Below are 21,075 nucleotides of genomic sequence, written 5' to 3' on the forward strand. Positions count from 1 at the left end.
GTCCCCGGGCTAGTTTGGTGGCTCTGACTCATTAGGCAGGTGGCCCTTTGCACCTTCACTGTGGAGCTCTGCAGGACCGACTGACCGCCTGCCTCCTCGGAGATACCTCTGTGGCAGGGGAATGCTGATTCATGGCGCCACCTCCTTCCCGGGGCCAGACGGTGTTAACCATCTCTTTGGGTTTTTTTGTTTGTTTGTTTGTTTTTCCTTTTGCTAGAAATTCTCTAGGAATCAGTTCTAAGACTAAGAGATGGTTTTGTTTGGGGAGACCTGTCGTGGTAGCTCAGTTTCTTATTCACTTTGTCCCATTCTTCTTCCCTGAACTCACAAGAATTGTTTCAAGCAACCCAGAACGTACTTCTTGATCGGTGAATCTGATTACACTCTTTGCCTAGTATCCTAATGAACTTCTAAGGGAATATAAAGTATGCAAGTAAATGAAAATTTCACAAAGCAGCTAAAAAGAGGGAAAGGTTCTTTATAAATTTAAAAGGGAAAGAGATAGGAAGCATAGCAGGTTATTATTCTGATATTCTTAAAAATGTCACGGAAAGCAGTTGGCTCTTAAATCTTCAGCCTCGGTGACCTGTTTTGGGAGAGAGGGGATATTGTTAATCTTACCGAACAAGAATCCCAAATCCAGATTTTGAAATGAGGCTGTATTTCAACATCTGGATCAACATCTGGGTTTCCCTAGCAGTGACTCAGCCGTCCAGTTCTCAACTAGCTATATGGTCTGTGCCTATTCAGAATCCACTTAACAGCTACGTAAGTACTCTTTCTCTAGTTCTGCTCAGACTTGTTTTATTTCTCTGCTTCGTAATAACTGCTTCGTACCATTCGTGTGCTTTGTATTCACTCCTCTTTTACCCCTGGTTTGTCCTTCTGTACTTCATGTTGTGACCAAGAGGTTTTTGCAAAAACCGTTAGAGGTTCCTAAAGCCTAGCTAGACCACCCTGAGTAGACAGTGCTCACAAAGGACACAGTTTTCCTTCCTTCCTGGTTTCTGGCCGGTATAAACGATGACAGGGGAGATGGGGAGGGGAAACCGCAGGGGACTGTGTTCCAACGCTTACCTTTCTGCTCTCAGCTTCCCTGCCTAGCCAGTGAGATTGATGTGCAGGGGGAGGTTTCACAAAATAGGAAACGGGGGTGCTTTGGAGGATCTGAGAGTGATGTTGCCTTTATTTCTTTTGCCCTTATCGAATTAGATTATTTTGGGAAGCGGCGCTTCTCTTTCTTCCTCCCCCTCTCAAAAGATGGTTGGGATCTAAAAAAGGTAGCTTTTTCCCCACATCTCCATATGTGGTAGAAGGAATATGTTTATTTGAATTGGCTAGCATTCTTATCTGAGAAAGCAAAAGGCAGGGAGAATAGGAAATAATAGCGTCTGCTGAGAATGGGGGCGGACGTACCAGCCCGTACTTACAGATTACAGCTGCTTTCAGCCAGCCCCAGTTTGTCTTTTCTTGGGGCTTCACTTATCATTTGTGGGTAACGTGGTGGTGCGGCGGCGGGGGGGGGGGCGGTTCTGAAGAGAGAGACATAAAAGAGATCATCCGAGTAACTACCTGGAAGTGAATCGTGCCAGTCAATCAGAAAATGTGATTAAAGCAAGAAGCATTTTCAGTGAGAGTCCTTGTTTCTTTTGCCTGTATTTTGTGAAATTGCTTCCTCTTGATAAATTGTTTTGAAAATAATTGCTTCAGAAAAATGTTTGTCCCCAGAATGGGTAGGGGGCCTGCAGTGCATCCATCTCTCTCTCTCCTGGAAGTTCTTTCAAAATCTTGCGTTTGGTCTTCAAAAGACTGGAAGGTTGCCAGTATCTTCCTACTTAATCTGAAAGGGTTCCTCGTGGAGGTTAAATGAGAGCTGAAGTTTTCTTCCCTCCTTCCATACGTTTATAGGATAGTCTTCCTGCCAAAATGTTTTGATACTGAAGGAGAAGCACCAGAGATCTATAGATGGAGGAAGTTAATCACTTACCTGTGGGATTAATGAACGTTGCATTTTGTTTCATGAATTAAGACCATGTGGAAGAAGGTTTACTAAAGAACATTCTTTGGGAATTGGATTTGAAGAAATACATATGTGTTTGTTTTTGTTTTTCACCAGGTACAGGAGTCTAAAGCACTTTAACTATGACATCTGCCAAAGTTGCTTTTTTTCTGGTCGAGTTGCAAAAGGCCATAAAATGCACTATCCCATGGTGGAATACTGCACTCCGGTAAGTCAGATGCCTCCCTGGCGTGAGAATTTGCTCACCTGGAAGGAGTTTCACTTCTGCACAGTATTGCAGATGATGTGTGATGCTGGGGTTTATGAGTTCCCCGGATGTTCCCCAGCTAAAGTGGCTCCTCATTGTAGGCTCCAGATTTACTTGATCCTAGTGCGTGGGGTGGTGCTGAGAAGACGTTTTCACACTGGTTTTGCACAGCCCTAGCAGTTGTGTGGACACGTTTTATGGCCTTGGGGAGGTGCTGGGTGTTGGGGTAGGGGGTGATGTGGGGTTCCTCTGAATCTATTATCCATTGCTTTCAGTCAGTCTTGCTTAACTCATGCTAGGCATTTGCCTTTTATTTTTATTTATTTTTTTGACTATTTGTACATGTATATATACAATATACATGTATATACGTGTGCCTTTGCCTTTTAAACTACTCTGTGAAGTAGGTATTATTATTATCTCCTTCCTACAGATGAGGACTCTGAGGTCTTAAGGTTAAATAATTTGCGCAAGGCTCTATAATTAGGAGGTGGAGCTTTTTCCCAAGATGTTGTTTTGGGGAAGTGTTCATTGGCTCACAGAACTTTGAAAGAATCGCTGGTGACATGGAAAGGACATAGACTTGGTGGTCAGACACACATGGGTGTCAATGTGATGTTCTTTAAACACTAGCTGCTTGCTATTCAATGCCTGCTCCGTGGCACTGGCATTACCTGGGAGCTTACTAGAAATGCAAAAGCTCTGGGCGCCTGGGTGGCTCAGATGGTTAAGCGTCTGCCTTCGGCTCAGGTCATGATCCCCGGGTCCTGGGATCGAGTCCCGCATCGGGCTCCCTGCTCCTTGGGAGCCTGCTTCTCCCTCTGCTTCTTTCTCTCTCTCTCTCTCTCTCTCTCTCTCTCTCTCTCTCCCTCTCTCCCTCTCTCCCGCCCCCGTCGCTCATGAATAAATAAATAAAATCTTTTAAAAAAAATGCAAAAGCTCAGGCCCCGCCCCTGTCTTTGTAAATCCATCCTGCATTTTCGCAAGATCTGCAGGTGGATGCCATGCGCAGCAAAGTTTGAGAAGCTCTGCTCTCGAACTTTTATGCTCTTCTTTCTCTCTTCCGTCATCAGAGCATTGACCCAGGTCTTTCACTGTCTCTCTCACTTGGATTCCTCTTGCAAAGGCAGTCAGTGATGGAGAATGAGCCACGCAGTGAATAGAATGATACTCAGTGGGTGAAACGTGACATCGCTGTGGACAGAATCATTTTTAAAATACTGCCAAGTGTGGCCAAACTTAAGGTCAACTTTAAGAGTTCTACAAACTCCCATTGATTGAGTAGCCCTCATAGTTGCTACACTTGTTTTTCGCCATAACAACTTGTTGAGGTATTACTGCCGCCATTTTACAGGCGGTCGGAGCCTTGGAGAGGTAAATAACTTGCCCAAGTGAGCCCTACTAGTTACTCCTACGCCCGGCCCGGTTTTTGTCCATAGACTTGGCTCTTGACCCCCACTGTGTCTCTTCAGTTACGGAACAAGTGCCCTGAAGCAGAGCACTGGAGTGAGTACTCTTTTACCTTGAGATCGTACCTTTGTAGGTCTGAGCTCAGTGCACTTTCCCTTTCAGACTACATCGGGAGAAGATGTTCGTGACTTTGCCAAGGTACTAAAAAACAAATTTCGAACCAAAAGGTATTTTGCGAAGCATCCCCGAATGGGCTACCTGCCAGTGCAGACGGTCTTAGAGGGGGACAACATGGAAACGTGAGTAGTGGCAAGCGCAAAGCAGTCTCTCATTTGACATATATTTGAGCTCCTCTCAGCTGAATGCCCTCCTTCACTCCCAAATGCAAACAGTCTCTCCTATTTCTTTAGATTTACTTTAGCCGAAAAGAGAAAAACAAGCTGATGGTCAATTGCCATTTTCCCACGTTAGTTGTCCCGTGACACCTACCTGTTCCAAAAGTGAAACCTGATCTCACAGGGAAAGAAACTACACGACAGCTACTAATTCCCTTATAAGAAATATGGGACTGTTTACAAATGAGTGATTCCAGTCTTTCATTTCGGTCTTCCTCCCTCACAAATCACTAGGCGTCTGTCTTTTTGTATCTGATTGTGTGGTCATACCTAGTTGCTTTTATCTCCTTGAAAGAAAAGACACTCACAGGAAGTTTCTTCACAGTAAGTAGCAATGATTCTCATGATCAAAATGGTATCTCCACCTCTCTGCAACCTTCTCGTGTTTCCCATAACGGATGGCAATCGCACACTTGTTTGTTTTTCTTTCACCTCACTCTCCACCTTTGTTTGGCTGTTGCTTTCATGTTTCATACTTAATTGGTTGGATTTTATTTATTTTGACCTCGCAGTATTTTTTAATTAATTAATTCATTTATTTTTATTTATTTATTTATTTATTTTCTTGTGGCTGAGTTTGCCTGTGTCTCTCTTCACCACCTCATTTTTTGTTTTGCAGTCCTGTTACTCTGATCAACTTCTGGCCGGTAGATTCTGCGTGAGTACTTCTGCTGAAGGGGGCTGCTACCACCAACACATTTGCTTGCTTGATTTGACAATTTTTTTGTTCTGTTGGTTTGGTTTGGTTTTTAAGGATACATTAATTTCCCTTCCTTCATTTCATTTTTTTTCTTCCCGCGGTAAGACACTTAGAGTGCCATCCACCACAGAGCGGGAGAATCAGAGTGAGGTTTCCGGGTCCCTACCTGGTCAGGCTTTAACCAGCAGACATCCTGGCCTGGAGTCAGTCATCAAAGAAACGAATGGGTTGTTAGTTCTATTCCTGAGAGACACGTTTACGTATTCTTCCGTGATAAGCTCCTCTGATTGCATAATAACATTCTTGAGCCATATTTTTTGAGATTCAATACTTCAGGGCTTTCAAAAGGATGATGGTTTGTTCTTTAGGGCCTGTTACAAGTGGACCATTAAAAATCAGCAGAATTTGTTTTATAGTAGGATGTGGAGTTTGATGGAATAATTTCAGTCAGGTGTGTGTACTTCTTATCATGCTACCGGACTAATCTTTATACACACATACACATGAGTTTCTCAGTTTTGAACTAAACTCACTTTCCTCTCCTCTCCAAACTAAATATTCAGCTCATAGTTACACATTTACACTGGAAGGAAAGTATACTCTGCACTACTGGTGTATGTGAATAATGCTAATATTAGATACCAACAGATAATTGGTTTATCTTAGGGTTTATGATGTTATTAGAAAACTCTGGGGAGTCGGTGATTTACATATTAGTAAACAAAGCATGCATTGTTTTAAAGTTACATCGTGTGGAGTATTTATAACAAAGTTTTGTTATTTCAGAGCGTACTTTATTAAAATATTTATTTAAAGTCAGACAGCTCTATTATATAGAGAAGGAAATGACCAATTTAGAAGAACTCGATTTATTTTTATTGGGTCTCTTTTATTGTTCCACCGTGTAATTTAATTTAAAGTATATCCTTTTTTAAAAATCCTGTAGTGATAAATGCAAGTTATTCATTGAGGTTTATTTTAAGTCTTTATTGGCCTAAAAGAATTGTAAGGTGTCCCTTTCTTTGTTAAAGCTGCATTATTGTGCCCCTTAATTTTGAGATACAGTACCTATACCTGATTTTTTTACTCATCAAGGGGAGTTATTTAGATTCAGTTCTGGTTTTTTGCTATTCATAGGTAATTGTTTTCCCTAACCCGGGTAGTTTATTTATTTATAGAAGTTTGACCCTTTCCTAAATGAGAAACTTCAGAACAAACTGATGGACTGAAATCCTCACTAAGCGAATGGATTTATTCTGTGTTGGAATAAGTTTTAGCCAGTTGAAATATCCAAAAGGCAAATGTGCTACAGAATAACTTTAAAAATGCATGGATGGAGGTAACACAAAATGATAAGCAAAAAATAACAGTTCCTTGAATGGAAAAAAAATGTTTATTGAATACATCAACTAATGAGAAAAAACATGACAAGTGAGTTTAATGTCACTTATTTTAAGTAGAGGGTGTTTGTCTTCAACTTTGAAGAACTATCAAATTAATGACATCCTATATTAAAATATCTTCCTCTAGAAACTAAAACATAGAATCACTTTGCCTTTTTTATAAAAAGTCTGCTCAATTATTCAGAAATAGTGGGAAATTATCCTTTTGAGGAAGAAAACCAGACCCAGCAGGCTATGGTCCCTATTTCTTTAATACCAGCATTTTTATTAAAGTCTTTACTCAGGGGATTTTAAATAATTTATAAAATATATTGCAGAGCTCTCCTATTTAGACAGAAGAACCAGGTCCTGAGGTGGCTTAATTTTGCAAGAATTCCCTCTGATGTTAACAGATTCTCATGTGGATCACAGAATTTGAACGTTGACTGACATACAGATCTTTCGTTTTTCCTCAGCGGAAACCCTTACTTACCTGTATTTGTCGTATTTTTCTTAAAAACTAAATCTAGCCTAAGCCTTTTATATTGTTTGTCCAGAAATGAGACAAACAGTATCCTTTGAGCTCTTCTGCTTTGAAACGTAAACGCATGAAAACTTACTAATGGAGTTTTCACAAAAGAGAAACCGGTGGTGGGTGGGGATGGAATTGGCCATTAGTAATAACAGGACTAATCCTTCTGGGTATATCGTTTTGTGTGTAGGAAGTAGGAAGGGAGAACAGTGTTCTTACCATCTCTCGGAAAAGTGTTTCAGAAGGCTTTGCATTTAGTTTTGTTTCTGGACTAAGTGGTTTTCTACTTATTCTTGGTTTTTTAAATGCGCCTTCTCTGAACAGGGCTCCCTTTTGGCTCATTTTCTGGTTTAAGAGGTACCTCCTTTAGTATACTTTTTTTTTTTTTTTTTTTTTTAGGAATTCTTGTGCTTATGCATGCTCTGTTAGGTGCTACTTAGTAACAAAAATCACATGGAATTAGCCTCAAGGCTAGGAATTAAAGTGCTGCATAATATTTTCTGTATAAGATTTTACTAAAGTGTTTTGGATTTACATGCCTAGTTTTCTTGGTATAGTTATGCTCAAAGGTCTCAGGTTTTCTTTGTTCTGTACACTGCCAAGGTAGCAACCATTGAAAAGGAAAACACTTAACCGTTTTCTTCCTGGTAGGCTTTTAGCTTATCAGCAGTATGTAAATGAGAAAAAGTGTGTAAATGAAAAATTGGTTTGTTCCAGAAGATAGGGCTTATAATCCAAATAATCCAAGTACTAAATTATTTTGACCTGCAGTGAATATTTTAAAACAAACCTTAGCATTTTTCTAATGCACTATTCCAGGGTTCTAAGAAATGATGTGAACTCTACCAAACTAGAGCGAAGATTCACACGGAAATCTTTGGATCTGCCTAGTAAATTGGGTGGCCATCCTTGTTTCCTCATGACAGCTTAAAGGTCTTTGTAGTTCATTACAAATTGGATTAGAGTGACACTTGACCTAGACAACACTGGTTTCATAAATAAGACATTTATCTCTCAAGGAAGACCTCAGTTCCCTAGTTGCTTGCTATACTGTGTTGTAATCATTTTAGGATTGCGTGTCTTCTTTAAGAAATGGGGATTTCAAACTTATTTCCTAGGTAAGCCTAGATAACTACATGTTTGGTTTTTTTTTTCCATATAAGTAAAAACAAATGTATTCTTCTTAGTGTTTTGACCACATCCATTAATGCTGTTTGGACGCTGGGCTAAACCAGTCCTCACTGAATAGGTTACTGTGGACTTCTGGGTCCATGCCTTTCTGTACGGGCTTTCTGTGTCAGGACAGAAGTGGAAGAGAACTTTATTCCATTTACGACCGAAAAGCACAAGTCCAAACTGGTTTTCAGAACGGATGGATTTTTTTTTTCCTAAGGTTAATCCAAAAGATACCATAAAAACTTCAAGGGTAATTAACAGATCAGATACAGAAGGGTGGGGAAAATATTAACCTTACCAGATTTCTTAGTCTCTGGAGCTTAAAAAGAAAAAGTAGGGTTTTACACCCCAAAAGCGTATAGACTATTCATGCTAACGCTCCCCTCTAGTTTTTTTCTCTGTATGTTAGCACACAGTATCCCTACTAAGAAATATTGCAGGTATTGTGACATTTTATTAGATTTAGTCGTTCTTTTTTTTAAAACATCACAGTATCATTGTGGGTCATTCAGTTTTATTTTGTGAAGTAGTAATATGGTCCTGCTACTAAACTGTACTAAATTGGTGGACATGTTACTTCCTTACAAAACAGCACAGACCAAGAGATCTTGATGTGTGGGATCTTAACAGGTCCTGGCCTGGCCTCCTGGGAATTGAAATTGTTGACTGTAAATGTACTAAGCAAATGTACAGTTTCCATTCAGTAAGAAAGCAGCTAATAAATGGCGTGGGGGGGGGGCACTACTTAAAATTTTTAACCACCTAGTGCCAACGTAGTCTCAGAACTATAGGATGTGAGAAATGACAAGGTAGGAGGAAAAAATGTCACAAAGAGATCATCTCCCCTTCTATAATTGAAACATTCCAGAGAAGATTTTGATCTCTTTTGATGGCTTTGGGGAAAAAAATGAGAAGTAGGAGAAATTACCTCTCAAACTTGGATTTAAAATAGTTGATGATATATCTAAGATATAGGAACAACCAAATGTGTACATTATCCAGAGCATTAGAAGAAAAGCATTTTAGGCCATATATATAACATGACTGTGTGGTGGGGTTTTTTTTCTCCATTAATGGATGGTATCTGTGACTAATCACATTTTCTGCCTTATAGGCCTGCCTCGTCCCCTCAGCTTTCACACGATGATACTCATTCACGCATTGAACATTATGCTAGCAGGTATGAGACTAGTTGAATGCCAGGCAAATATTGATTGAAATAACTAACCAAGGAAAGCTAACCTATAATCATTTGAAACAAACCTTTTCTTTTTCCCCCCAATCTTGTCTGATTTCTACTAATCCACTTGCCCTCTAACTTGCATGCCATTCCACTGCATGCTGTTTTTGGACACCAGTAAGAGCATTAGTCCAGAACAATCTCCCCTCATCCTGGCCTTTAAACATTTCTGATAGCTTTGCTATGTTTTGCATATGGAGCACGTTTAAGAATTGGCTTAGAAATCATCTCACCTTCTTGGAGAACTGCTAGACCAACCATCCATGGGTGAAGAAATGATACTGTGTTCTCTAGAGCATATGAAAGCATTAGCTTTCTATTTGCGTGCTTATTTAACACCAGATGCTGTAAAGAAAAGAATAATTAATTTTCCTAATCCGTGCAACTTTTTGTCCCACCTTCTCTGTGTTTCAGCGAATTTTTATGCTTAAAAACCGAATTGCTAATTGTAAGCTATCTTATGCTCGTTAAAGAAGTCTGTAAGAGTTTGGTTAACTTTTTTTAATTTTTAGTGGTAAGAAGATTTTATTATTGTCTGAGGGGAAGGAGGTTTTTGAAGGTAAAAATTGGTGGCAGACTGTTCAGAGAGCTTACTATGAGTCCATCCTTTATCAGTAGTCTAACTGCTAAATGTGTTTGTCAACCGTGGGAAGCATTAACTAGCTATATAAGTCTGTCATCAGGGGAAAGCTTTAATTGTCTTTAAAAAACAAGGGGTAGTGAAGGTACAGTGTATTTGCTGGTAGGGAAGCTTTTCTTGTAAAAACAAAAGCCTGCTCAGTGAAAGCAAGATCAATTTGTGAAGAAGAAGAAGAAGAAAACAACAACCAAATACAACTTCCCTTCTAATTTATAGCATAAATGTAGAGCTCCTAACTAGCTGTGGTCCACCACTCACTGCCTCAAATGGTTAGGGCAACACACACATTCTTTAATTTGAAGGATTCCTTTCTCTTCTTGACATGATTTATCCTTTAGTTTTCAGGAATGTTCGATTAGGTCTTGAATAGATTCTAAGAAATCACATAAGTTTTAATGAGCTTTTACGTTTTTTATCAGGCTAGCAGAAATGGAAAACAGCAATGGATCTTATCTAAATGATAGCATCTCTCCTAATGAGAGCATGTAAGTATCCTGTCTCTTTTTACAAAATGTTCCTGACGATGAAATTGCTTTGAGGGCTTTAGAGGTAGGGTAGTGCAGAAGATAGGAATTAGCATTAGACTCACTTGATCTTTCAAGGAGCCATTCGTTGACTTTTTTTCCTTTGACTCTTAACCACCTGACACGGAATGAGCTCATACAAAATGTGGCATTACTGGTATTCCAGAGTAGCAAAAACAGTGGGCCTTATTTAATACCGGATTATCACAAGTTGCATAGGCTCAAATATTGAAATTATACGAAATGCTTAATCTTTGACCAAACCTGCCAGATATTTAAAGGGGTTAGATATTAATTTTTAAATGTGATGGCTAAGTAGTATTTTCTCCACTCCGGGAGCAGACATATAATCTTGGTATGGTTGCATTGGTATTCCCATCTGGTAGGTTAGTTGGGCATTTTCCTTCAGAATCCGAAGTAGTAGATTTTTGTGATTTAGCATCTTTGCTAGCTAAATCAGGTGAGGCAATCTGGTGAAGGGTTTCAGAAGAGGAAGTACAAATTTAGGTCGAAGTTGTCTAGTGGGCTGATAAGCCAGGCCTGTCAAATAGAAGGGAAGAGAGAGCGCAATGCTAGAAATGGTTAACAGGGAAAGAGTGGCTTTCTTACTGAGTTGGGGAAGTGTTCACCTTGAGGAACACAGAGGAATAGTGCCATGAACCAAGGGCCCAAGGTGGAGGGAGCCGATTAAGAAGCTAATATGTAGGAAAAGATAAGGATCTGCTAACCGAATAGGTAATTTAGAGAGAGGGGGAAAAAAATCTAGTCAAAGCACAGCAGTGTCTACTTCGATAAGTTACGGGTGTCTCACCACTTTGTCATGGAATCTAGGCAAAGGGAAGAAGGAGTGGTAAATTTATCATGTCGTTGGTGTGGCAGCCCAGCGTCACACTCCGATGAGGCAAGAGCCTTTGTAAGGATTAGGCTGAGGGAAAGAATATCCTAGTGGCATGTATATACATAGCTGGTTATTGAAGACATGAGAACAAATCATCTGGCAGATACAGGTGATCACCTGCAAAGGTGAGTGTTGAATCAAGTCGACACTCAGTCGTTTGTATATGACTGAGTTACTTAAAACGAAAACAACCTTTTCCCCAAACGAAAGTAACTGTGGTACATTCTCTTTCTCAGTTATGGGGATAAGTATTAGTAGGTTTAGTATATAAAATACCTTGACAGGAAAATATGTGGCCAAAGAATCAACCAAATGTAAACAACCCGAATGATTTGCTTCTTTGTGTCACCACTTTTGGTGATTAGAAGCTCCAGCACATTCAAATTATTTCAAGTTGTATCTGTATAATAATGGCTGCCATTGACCGCCTGAGAGAACAGTAAGAGAAATTTAATTATAGCTCTGTTGTAATTAAACACAGGAAGTTCTTGCAATAAAATTTCAGAATTTGGGAAGAGGGATAATAAATTAGGTAGTAAAACATCTTTTTACGATTGTTAAATGAAATTTAGCTTTAGCTCATTCTGAGGACATAAAATGCATTTTGACTCCATAGTAGACAGTAAAACCATGATCTTTGGGGGGCAGATCTGGGGAAGTTGTTTGGGGGATTGGTTGACTTCACTTAAATGTTGGTTTTTAACACCCAGTAATTATTTTTAGACAACTTTTCCCTTCTCAACCAATTACCTGGCTTGACAGACCAAAATCATTTAAGTCATTTTTTTCCTAAATACATGAATTGTTTTTCAACTCAGAAGACTTAGAGAGGGGAATATCAACATACCATCCTACTCATATCTAACGAGAAACAAAGAGCCTTAGCCTCTCATTAAGAACAGAATGAAGTTCTTATAACTTAGATGTGCACAGGCTTCTAAGGAGCTAGGAGCAATACATTTAGAAAATAATTTCTCCTGTGTATTAGAGAGTTCCTAGTTTTAAGGAAACATTGCAGCTGCCTCCCCAAATGTAAGCCTTTTGCTTCTTTGTTCCTGAAGATTAGTCCTTAAAAGCTGTTCTAAAGAATGAGATGCTCAGTCTTCTTTTAATTAGTCATCCCAGTGGCTTTTTTTTTCCTTCTAGTTTTTGTTTTTCTCTCTGAACAATAATTGAATGAAACCATCATTTGTCTCCAGTTTCATTATTGTTACCATCTTGCCTCTATGGCTTTTGTAAGTTCAAACTGGCTTAGCAAAGCAACACTTTGTGGGCCCCTGAAAAAAATATTAATTACTGTAAAGGCTGCAGGGTTATTTTTCCTGGTCATTGTCAACAAGAGCGTGGGTTAGTGAACAGATTATCTTGACAGGCTTGGTAGTAAAAGCATTATAGAGCCATTGTTATGTCTTTTAATATCTGTTAACTATTGGTTGAACAGTCAACATAAGAGTCCCAGTATTTCTGTAAATCTGCTACTCATTTGCCCATGTAAATAGGCCAATCAAATTCATTTGAAAATTTGAGCAAGAAATACTTTGAATTGTCACCAATAAGATCATAGATCACAACCTCAAAAGTATCAAAATGTCTTTAGAAATAGGAAAAGGGGTCTAATTAATGGTTAAGAGCAAATGTTTCTATTTTTAAATTCACACCCGAGTCCCTGACCCCCAAAGCAAAATAAGGGGGGGAAAAAACCAAAACCTTTGATTTTATTTTCCAGAGATGATGAACATTTGTTAATCCAGCATTACTGCCAAAGTTTGAACCAGGACTCCCCCCTGAGCCAGCCTCGTAGTCCTGCCCAGATCTTGATTTCCTTAGAGAGTGAGGAAAGAGGGGAGCTAGAGAGAATCCTAGCAGATCTTGAGGAAGAAAACAGGTGAGTTTTCTTTCTAGCTTTGTCATTGGTATGCAGAGTGCATACACGTGCGTACATAGAAAAGCACCAGGAATCTTCACTTAGTCATTCTGTGTCTAATTGTTTTCTACAATAATCTGTTTAGCTCCATTTACAGATTCTCTCTCTCTCCTTTTTTGTTACCTGCAAGAAGAGAATGAATGCGATAGTATAATTAAGAAGTCCGAATTTAGGGGTGAAAGGAATTAATGCTAATGGTGGTGATTGATTTGTTGCATGTGTTTCAGAGGCTTTATGTATTTGAGAATAGAATTTAAGAACAAAGCAAGTCCTTTAATTTCACGATTATATGATTTGTACATATATTTGGCCATATTATCTACCTCAAAGCATTTAAGAAAGTAGGTTCGTTGGCTTGGTCGGATCTGGGAACGAATTCATTCATCTTATTTTCCATCCTCAAACACGGAAATCATTAATGCTCACCATCATAGCAGGTTAGTGAGACCATTCCAGTTGTCAGTCATCATCTGAAAAAGCTGTTCGCGGAGAAATAGAAACCCTAGAAGTGAAAAGCCTGAAGAAAATTCACAATGACAGCAGAGAGGACGCAGGTGTAAAAATCTGGGGGTACTCTGTGGTGTCAGGAAAATAGAAATCATTGGACATTTTTTGTGTTACATTTATTATATCACAGGTCTCTTGGTTAAGAAAGGCTTTTACGTATGATCACTTCTAACTCACTGTGCCTTCTTTAGACAAATGCCACCAGGCAAGTCTTTAAAGGAGCAGTTGCTCAAATCTGTGGGACTTAAGAACCTTTATCTCTTCGCTTTAGCCCAAGGCACCAAGACCTGTGAATCTAGACAGTGCAGTGTGTCTGAGAACTGGTGCCCTGGGGGCGGGGTTGGGGGGGGGGAGTAGGTCACCTCAAGATGAAAAAGCGAACTGCCATTCATCCATTGCTTTCTACTGCCACTGCCCTCTGTCTGGCTCTTAAAACCCCTGACCTGTGGCCATGCTCCTTATCCAGTTGGCTTCTCTTTACTCTCTTTCTCACCCCTCCAGTAAATCCTCCATACCGACTTGAATTGTGTATCTTTCCGGAACCAGGACCCTTCATGGCATTCTTCCTTCATTGCATTTCTGCATCTAGAAAAAAAAAAAAAATCCAGCTTTTCAGCTGGGCACTTAAAACCTTCCAGAATTTTCTCTTGACTTCCTTTTACAACATTATCTTCCTTTGTGCCTGTGTGTTCCAGCCACGTTGCTGTAGCAGCTGTTTCTGAATACATCCTGCTCTCATCCACTTTCTGGGTCAAGCTCAAGCTTGCTTCTCAGCCTACCCACTAACCCCCATCCCTTCCATATCTGATGAGGGAGTCCTACCCATCCACCATGACCTTCCTCTAAATAATCTTTTCCATAGAGCGCTGTTAGATCCCGACATTTGGAAGTAATCGATCTTTTGCCTATATTCTCTGAATCATGTGAACCTTTCTCAGAGAATTCCCTGACTGGTTCGCCTTTTTATTAGTTAATTCCCATTGCCTCTCTCTAACAAGACAGTGAATGCCTTTGGGGCAAGGACTGTGTCTTCATCCTCGTAATGGTCCCCTAGAGTTCCTAGCACAGTGTGAGTACTTAGGGGGTAATCAGGAAATGTTTGGTAAAAACCTCACTTTAAGAATACAGCAAGGATGTCCCATGAGTACTGTCCAGGAGGCAATACGGAACATTTTGTTGGTTGTAATGGTAACATTATTTTTGGCCTTATTTGTAAGACTGGCACTGAAGGTGATGGTAGATACAACATTTCCCCCTCCTTTATTGAGGATCCTCCTTAGTATCCATCTGTGTTAAATCTATAGTTATTTTAGGGGTCAGAGTCAAATAAGAAGGAAAAGTTGGGATTGGCATGATGAGTAGAATTTGATGTTACCCAGGAATAAAAATATTTTTGTACAATAGGATTGTTGCCATTATGCAATATATCTTTCCATGTCATTGGGTAAGAGTTTTGTCTTACATGTTGTTGGCACACTTTGCTTCTATACCATGAAAACCAGACCAAAGGGTGTTGGTAAAGAGTACTGATAACTATCATTTCATCATTTCCAGAGCACTTTAATGTATTTTGGGTCATTTAATCTCCCTTAAAGCTCTGTCAAGAAGATGGACAGAGAAATGCTGGTTCACAGAGGTTCAAAGGGCTTGACCCAGATTTCACAGTCAGCCAGTGGCAGAACCAACTTCCGGTCCAGATTTTCTGACTCAAAATAGCCAACCCTTGCACCAGAGAATAAAAAAGAGTCATTCTATGTAAACAGAATTTACACAGAATTGTGGCATATTCCCTGGAATGTACCTTGACTTGAGGCAGTATTCTTTTTTTTAAGTTTGTTGTGTTTTTTTTTTAATTTAAGTAATCTCTACACATACCGTGGGGCTCAAACCCATGACCCTGAGATCAAGAGTCGCATGCTCCTCTGACTAAGCCAGCCAGGAGCCCTGAGGCTGTACATGAATAAACCAGTTCATGTACTTGTGGTACAATGATAACCACTTTCTCCTGAAAGATATCCAAGACTACTCCCCAAGAATGAAATGGTTCATTCTGTCAAAGGAAGAAATAAAGAAAGAAAATGACACCAGGGCTCCTTACAGCTCTGAAATGAAGGATCTGATGTTGATGCAAGTCTTTGTGTAAGTCCTCCCGACCTTCAAGTAATGGTTGGGATGAGCTGCTTTCTTCCTTCCTCCACTTTGTCACATTTCACTCCCTACCGAATTCCAAAGAAATGTCTCTCCAGAGCTCCCCTCCCGAAAGTACACTATTTGGTTTCCTTTGCTCTGTCCTCTCTTAAGAGTTCCGCTCAAAGAGCTTCAGAGCTGTAGCTTTGCCTTTATGATCCCTGAATTGAGTGATGCCTGAGGGGCTTTAGTTCACCCTTTCCTGTCCTTCCTCTGAGAGAATCCAGGGGCTCAGTAGATGCCCTCTCTCAGGGCCCGCCAAGCTGACTCTATTTCCTAAGTCAAACTGGGCCATATAATCAGACTAATACAAGCATACTTTTAGAGAAAATGGGAATGGATATTTAAAGATTTTTTATTTATTTGAGAGAGCGCGAGAGCACGCATGTGCACATGGCACAAGCCGGGGGAGGGGCAGAGGAGGCGAGAGAGGGACAAGTAGACTCCCTGCTGAGCCCCATACAGGGCTCGATCCCATGACCTGAACTGAAACCAAGAGTCAGACGTTTAACCTACTGAGCCACCAGGTGCCCCGGGAATGGATATTTAAAACTGAGATTGTCCCGTGTCCCTTGGACATATACTTACCATATCTATGTGTATTTTGTGTTCCTTTATTCTGTAGTTAGGACTTAACCTCCAGATGACAGATAGCAAAGGAAAGAGGCTTAGAGATCCCCATTCCTGAGGAGATAGGTTCTTAAATTCTGTTATTCTTCTTCACGACATCTCCCCTTGAAAAAGAGAGAACGGTTAATGTTGAGGTGTCTCAGGGGTGTGTTACCTCGGTCTTTAGGATTCCATTTCTCCCAGTTGTTGGACATAGCATTCAATAAATATTTGTTGAATAAACTGAATGGGGCGCCTGGGTGGCTCAGTCGCTAAGCGTCTGCCTTCGGCTCAGGTCATGACCCCAGGGTCCTGGGATCGAGCCCCGCATCAGGCTCCCTGCCCAGTGGGAAGCCTGCTTCTCTCTCTCCCACTCCCCCTGCTTGTGTTCCCTCTCTCGCTGTCTCTGTCAAATAAAATAAAATCTTTAAAAAAAAAAAAAAAAGGAATGAATGAAATGAAGCCGAATTTATTTTAATTATAGCACTCACACATGTCCTTTTGACTAAAGCCTAATTTTTATAAAGCATTGCCTTTTAAAAGCTGTTCTTCTGCTTGTTTTTCAAAATACTTCCCTTCTCCAAACTTCTTGATTAACCAAGCATTGCTTTGTCAGAAATTTAAAAGGTTAAACACCCATTTTCCAAATCCTAGGCCGTGTATGTCTCGCCCATTGGCATTCTCTTGATTGTTGGTTAATAGTACAAATATAAAGTGAAAGCTCTGAGCAAAAGGTAAATATGACTCTGAATTTTCTCAATAGCATCTCATAAGCTTGGGTGACTAGTGACTTAGACAGTCTTTAATGTTTTATTTCTGCATAATGTCCTCACTCTGCAGATAATTCAGATTCACCGTCATTTGATGGAGACCAGTTGGATATTGAGAATTTGATCCACTGTGTGTCCTCAGCATTGCAAGCTCAGAGTTGGCTTTTTTTCTTGCACAGATTCAAAAGCCTGCAGTCTCCTGACTGAAATTAGTAGTGTCAGATTCCGACGTATTTTTCTGTGCACTGTCTAAATGAAGTGAGACTTGCCCTGAAATTCTAGGTGTGACCCTAGCAATGAAAAGGTAGCCTTTGTGAGAGACCAAAACTTATTGTCATCCTGCTGCCTGCATAGCAAATTGATTAGATTGTTCTCGAGTCTAAAAGGAGCGTAAATACTAACCAGATTCACTGGGAAGTCTGAAGTGAATTGAAGTTGTCAGCAGACGTTACATGACAGCAGGGAACTGTGGGGATTCCTACTACCTACTTGGTTACCTTTCATTGGTCTTGTTGAGCGACCGGACACAGTGTAGTCTAAATTTGAGTTTTCCTTGCTCCTTTTCCTTCCTCCAGTGATTATGCCAGATTGTAAATGTTACAGTCCCAGAAATTCTAGATGGGTTACTTACGCCACAGAGCTGAACTCGATGGAAATCACGATCCTGTTGCTTTACTTGTAAATGATGGCATGACCTTGGGCCCCGGGGCTGCCGGTTCTCTGCACAGTGTCTGCGGTCTTTACTCCGTGCTCCTTCCTTAGGCCTTTGTGCGAGTCTGTAGTGCTGGTGAGACTATAACCAAGATGAAGGGATGCTGAAGGGGGTCAGGAGTGGGCCTTCCAAGCAGCGGGAGGAGCAGAAAGTGTCAGGGGGAGGAACGGCAGGGAACATGGGGGAAACTGCAAACAGCTCTGTTACTTTTGTGGCGAGACACGAAATGGGAGCAGATGCGGCCGGACGAGTGGGCAAGGCCGGGCCTGGAAGGGCGTGCTGCTGCCTCACCTAGGACGGGGAGCCCCTCGGGCAGAAGCCCGGGACCGTACTGTTACATTTACACTTCCATCCATCACTCGGGCAGCTTTGTGGAGGGTGACCTTGAAAAGAACTATACCGGAAGAAGGAATTCAGATTGGGAGGTAGTCATGGAAACCCACAGAAGAGATCACTGTGGCCTAAAGTCAGGCAACAGAAATGGGGGAGACAGGCTGAATGTGAGTGGTATTTCTGGGCAGGGGCGCAGAGCTGCGTGCTGTGGTGGTTCCACGGATCTGGGGAGGGAGGGATCGAGTCCCAGTTCTGGAGGGCACGTGGCGAGCTGATGGTGGTTTGCCTCGTGGACTGACAGATCAGGAAGAGGAGAAGCAGGTCTCTTCTTCGTCTCTCTTTTTAAAACAAATATCAGTTTATCGGGTTTACACTATTTATAGACCTCCTTCCTCAAGGGTCAAGTAGCTGAAAGCCGGTGAATGGGGTGTGGGAGAGGTTGAGTTGAGGGCCTGGGGACACATCCACGGGTAAATGTCTGACAGTCAGAAGCGGAACTGTGAAGCTTCCAGAGATACTAGATCTAGGAGCCACCAGCTCCCAAGCAGTAGTTGAAACTGTGAGAGTGAATTTACCTACCCAGGCAGTGTGTGGCAGCAGGAGAACACTGGGCTTGGTGGAGCTCTGGAAGATTTGAACATTACAATGTCGATTTAATTACCTTTCTAAAAATAGGCCGTCGTGCACATTAAGTGAAATCCAAATGGTTCAAAAAGACACACAGAGAAAAAGGAGTCCTTCTCCAACCTTCTCCCCTGGATGTAGCGTTCCCAGCTCCAAAGGCTACCACCCGTGTTGGGTTCTTAGGTACCCTTTCAAAAGTAATCTCTACACTAAATCTTTGCAAATATATTTGTGCTTGTTGGGATTATTTCATACAATACCATGTGGGGTTCACCCTGGTCTTCCCTTTTTACTTAAAGATCCCTAATAACTTCTACATGCTGGAGGAATATGCCAGAAAAAGAGGGGAGGAGAACTTGGGGCTGATGGGAGCATTGGTCCCGAGGAGGCAGGAGGGAGAGCGGTTATGGGCACAGGAGGACGCTTGCCTCTGAAGGGGAGAAGGGCCACCTCTGAAGACAGTGTGGTAGAGGAAGAGCTGAGGGTTTGGAATGGGGGCAGGGAGCATGATGGAAGGAGCGTCAAAGGTCCTGTCGGCCTCACCTGTAATTGGTGGAGATGGGTTTTCCGAGCTGGTCTGTCCATTTCTTTGAAGTTGGATTGGGGTGGGGGAAAAGAGGAGGATGTGAGGAATTTCATGAAACTAGGCCTTCATGTCACTTGGCAACATGTGCCCCCAAAGCCAAGGGCTGCAGAGCTTAGTTAGATAAAGGGAGCTAGTTTTCCTTCGGAAATCGGACACGCAAGATCTGTTTTGGCGAGGGAAGCCACCATATGAAGAGACGCTTTGTGAAGAGAAGCTGAAGGGCAGACACGTTGAATTTAATAAGGTGGGCAGGAGTTGGCCGACTTCGCTCTACTGGGTCATGGGAGGTGGAGTCACCGTGATTCAGAGGCTCCGTTTCCAGCTAACCAGTCCAGTAACGAAATTTCTTTCAGTTTATCCAGAGTTAATCAAATTAAAGCCTGAGGGGACCAATTCAGCCTCTCCCAATTCTTGGAAGGGGATGGATAACCCAGAAGGACAATTTATTTCTCCCTTGATCCTAATTCTCTTTATAACTGTCTTGTTATACTGAATGTATTCATGTCGCCTTAAACCTTTTTGGGGAACAGCATGGCGTTTCAGTACAAATACTTCATCTGTTGAAATGGGGAATATATGCTTTTGAGAGACTGGAGTTGGCGCTCCATTCCAGGTCCTCTGTCTCACAAACAGAAATCGTGGAAATGAGAATACAAATCACACTGTTGTCTGGTGAGCTGCGATTCTTGGCGCAGGAAATTGCATAGTGTTGAAGGACTATCAGAAAAACCAAAGAACCCTTCTGGTGACAAGAATATTCAGAATTTACAGGTACCTGCCCTCCCCTTGGACAGCCTGGTTAAAGGTGAAGCTCTTAGAATCCAGTGTCCCTTTTTAGATCCTTCATGAGGACCCTTATCGTCCTTTTGGCTTGCATTACCGCACCATCCTGCTGGAGGAGAACGGACTGTGGTCCTCACTTTCTGTAGTTACTTTCCAGGCCTAAGGATATAATTCCAGTTCAATTCAGTAGATGGATGGTGAGTGCGTAATGTGTTTTTCAAAGTGCCTGCACTACAAAGATGACTAAGCCTTCGTTCTTACCTTCACGGAGCTCAAAATTGAAGAGAAGGCATTAAAACCCAAGCAACTAATGATAAACAACTAATTATAACCCATTGTTACAAGCGCTCTGGGGGCACAGAGGTGAAGGATTAATTCTGTCGGAGGGATTGGAGAGACCTTCACCAGGGGAGTTGAAGCTAAAGACCGAATGGGACTTTTCCAGACTGAGGGAGGAGAGAGGAGGAGCCTCCCAGACTGGTGGGGCAGAGAGTAATGTGCGGCCAGAGCACCAATGACGGCAATGAGAGAGTGGTGGGACGGTAGGTGGAGACCACCGTGCAAAGGGCTTTACATGTCCTGTTAAGTAGTTTGGGTTTTATCCTGTAAGCAGTTGAATGGTGGGACGGTAGGTGGAGACCACCGTGCAAAGGGCTTTACATGTCCTGTTAAGTAGTTTGGGTTTTATCCTGTAAGCAGTTGAATGGTGAACGTTTTTCGAGGAGGGGAAGAGGGAGCTAAAGCTGTGGAGATTGGTAGAAAGATCGTGGAAACAGTTCATTGAAAAATGGCCAGGTTCTGAGCCGAGGGTGTCGTAGGCAAGTGAAGACGGGATGGGGAAATGCGAAGGTCACTGAATGAATGGGGCCGGGGAAA

General features: G+C 41.5%; 1 protein-coding gene across 5 annotated transcripts in view; it reads left to right on the forward strand.

Moving 5' to 3' along the window:
- Nucleotides 1–21,075, forward strand: part of DMD (dystrophin) — a 1,674,912-nt gene that overhangs the window by 1,608,131 nt on the left and 45,706 nt on the right. For 2 of the 5 annotated variants that reach the window (XM_088028834.1, XM_028095187.2), the window contains 6 exons: nucleotides 2,117–2,228; nucleotides 3,840–3,976; nucleotides 4,692–4,730; nucleotides 8,977–9,042; nucleotides 10,162–10,227; nucleotides 12,891–13,049. In XM_088028834.1, coding sequence (XP_087884960.1) covers nucleotides 2,117–2,228; nucleotides 3,840–3,976; nucleotides 4,692–4,730; nucleotides 8,977–9,042; nucleotides 10,162–10,227; nucleotides 12,891–13,049 — 579 coding nt within the window. Of the gene's footprint in view, nucleotides 1–2,116; nucleotides 2,229–3,839; nucleotides 4,067–4,691; nucleotides 4,731–8,976; nucleotides 9,043–10,161; nucleotides 10,228–12,890; nucleotides 13,050–21,075 lie in introns of those variants that run through there. The other 3 variants (XM_088028835.1, XM_088028836.1, XM_028095188.2) reach the window with 3 other exon arrangements.

This window comes from Eumetopias jubatus, unplaced genomic scaffold (assembly GCF_037043125.1).
Source record: "Eumetopias jubatus isolate StellerSeaLion01/CBP00866 unplaced genomic scaffold, mEumJub1_p1.0 scaffold_11, whole genome shotgun sequence".
In the NCBI taxonomy this organism is placed as follows: domain Eukaryota; kingdom Metazoa; phylum Chordata; class Mammalia; order Carnivora; family Otariidae; genus Eumetopias; species Eumetopias jubatus.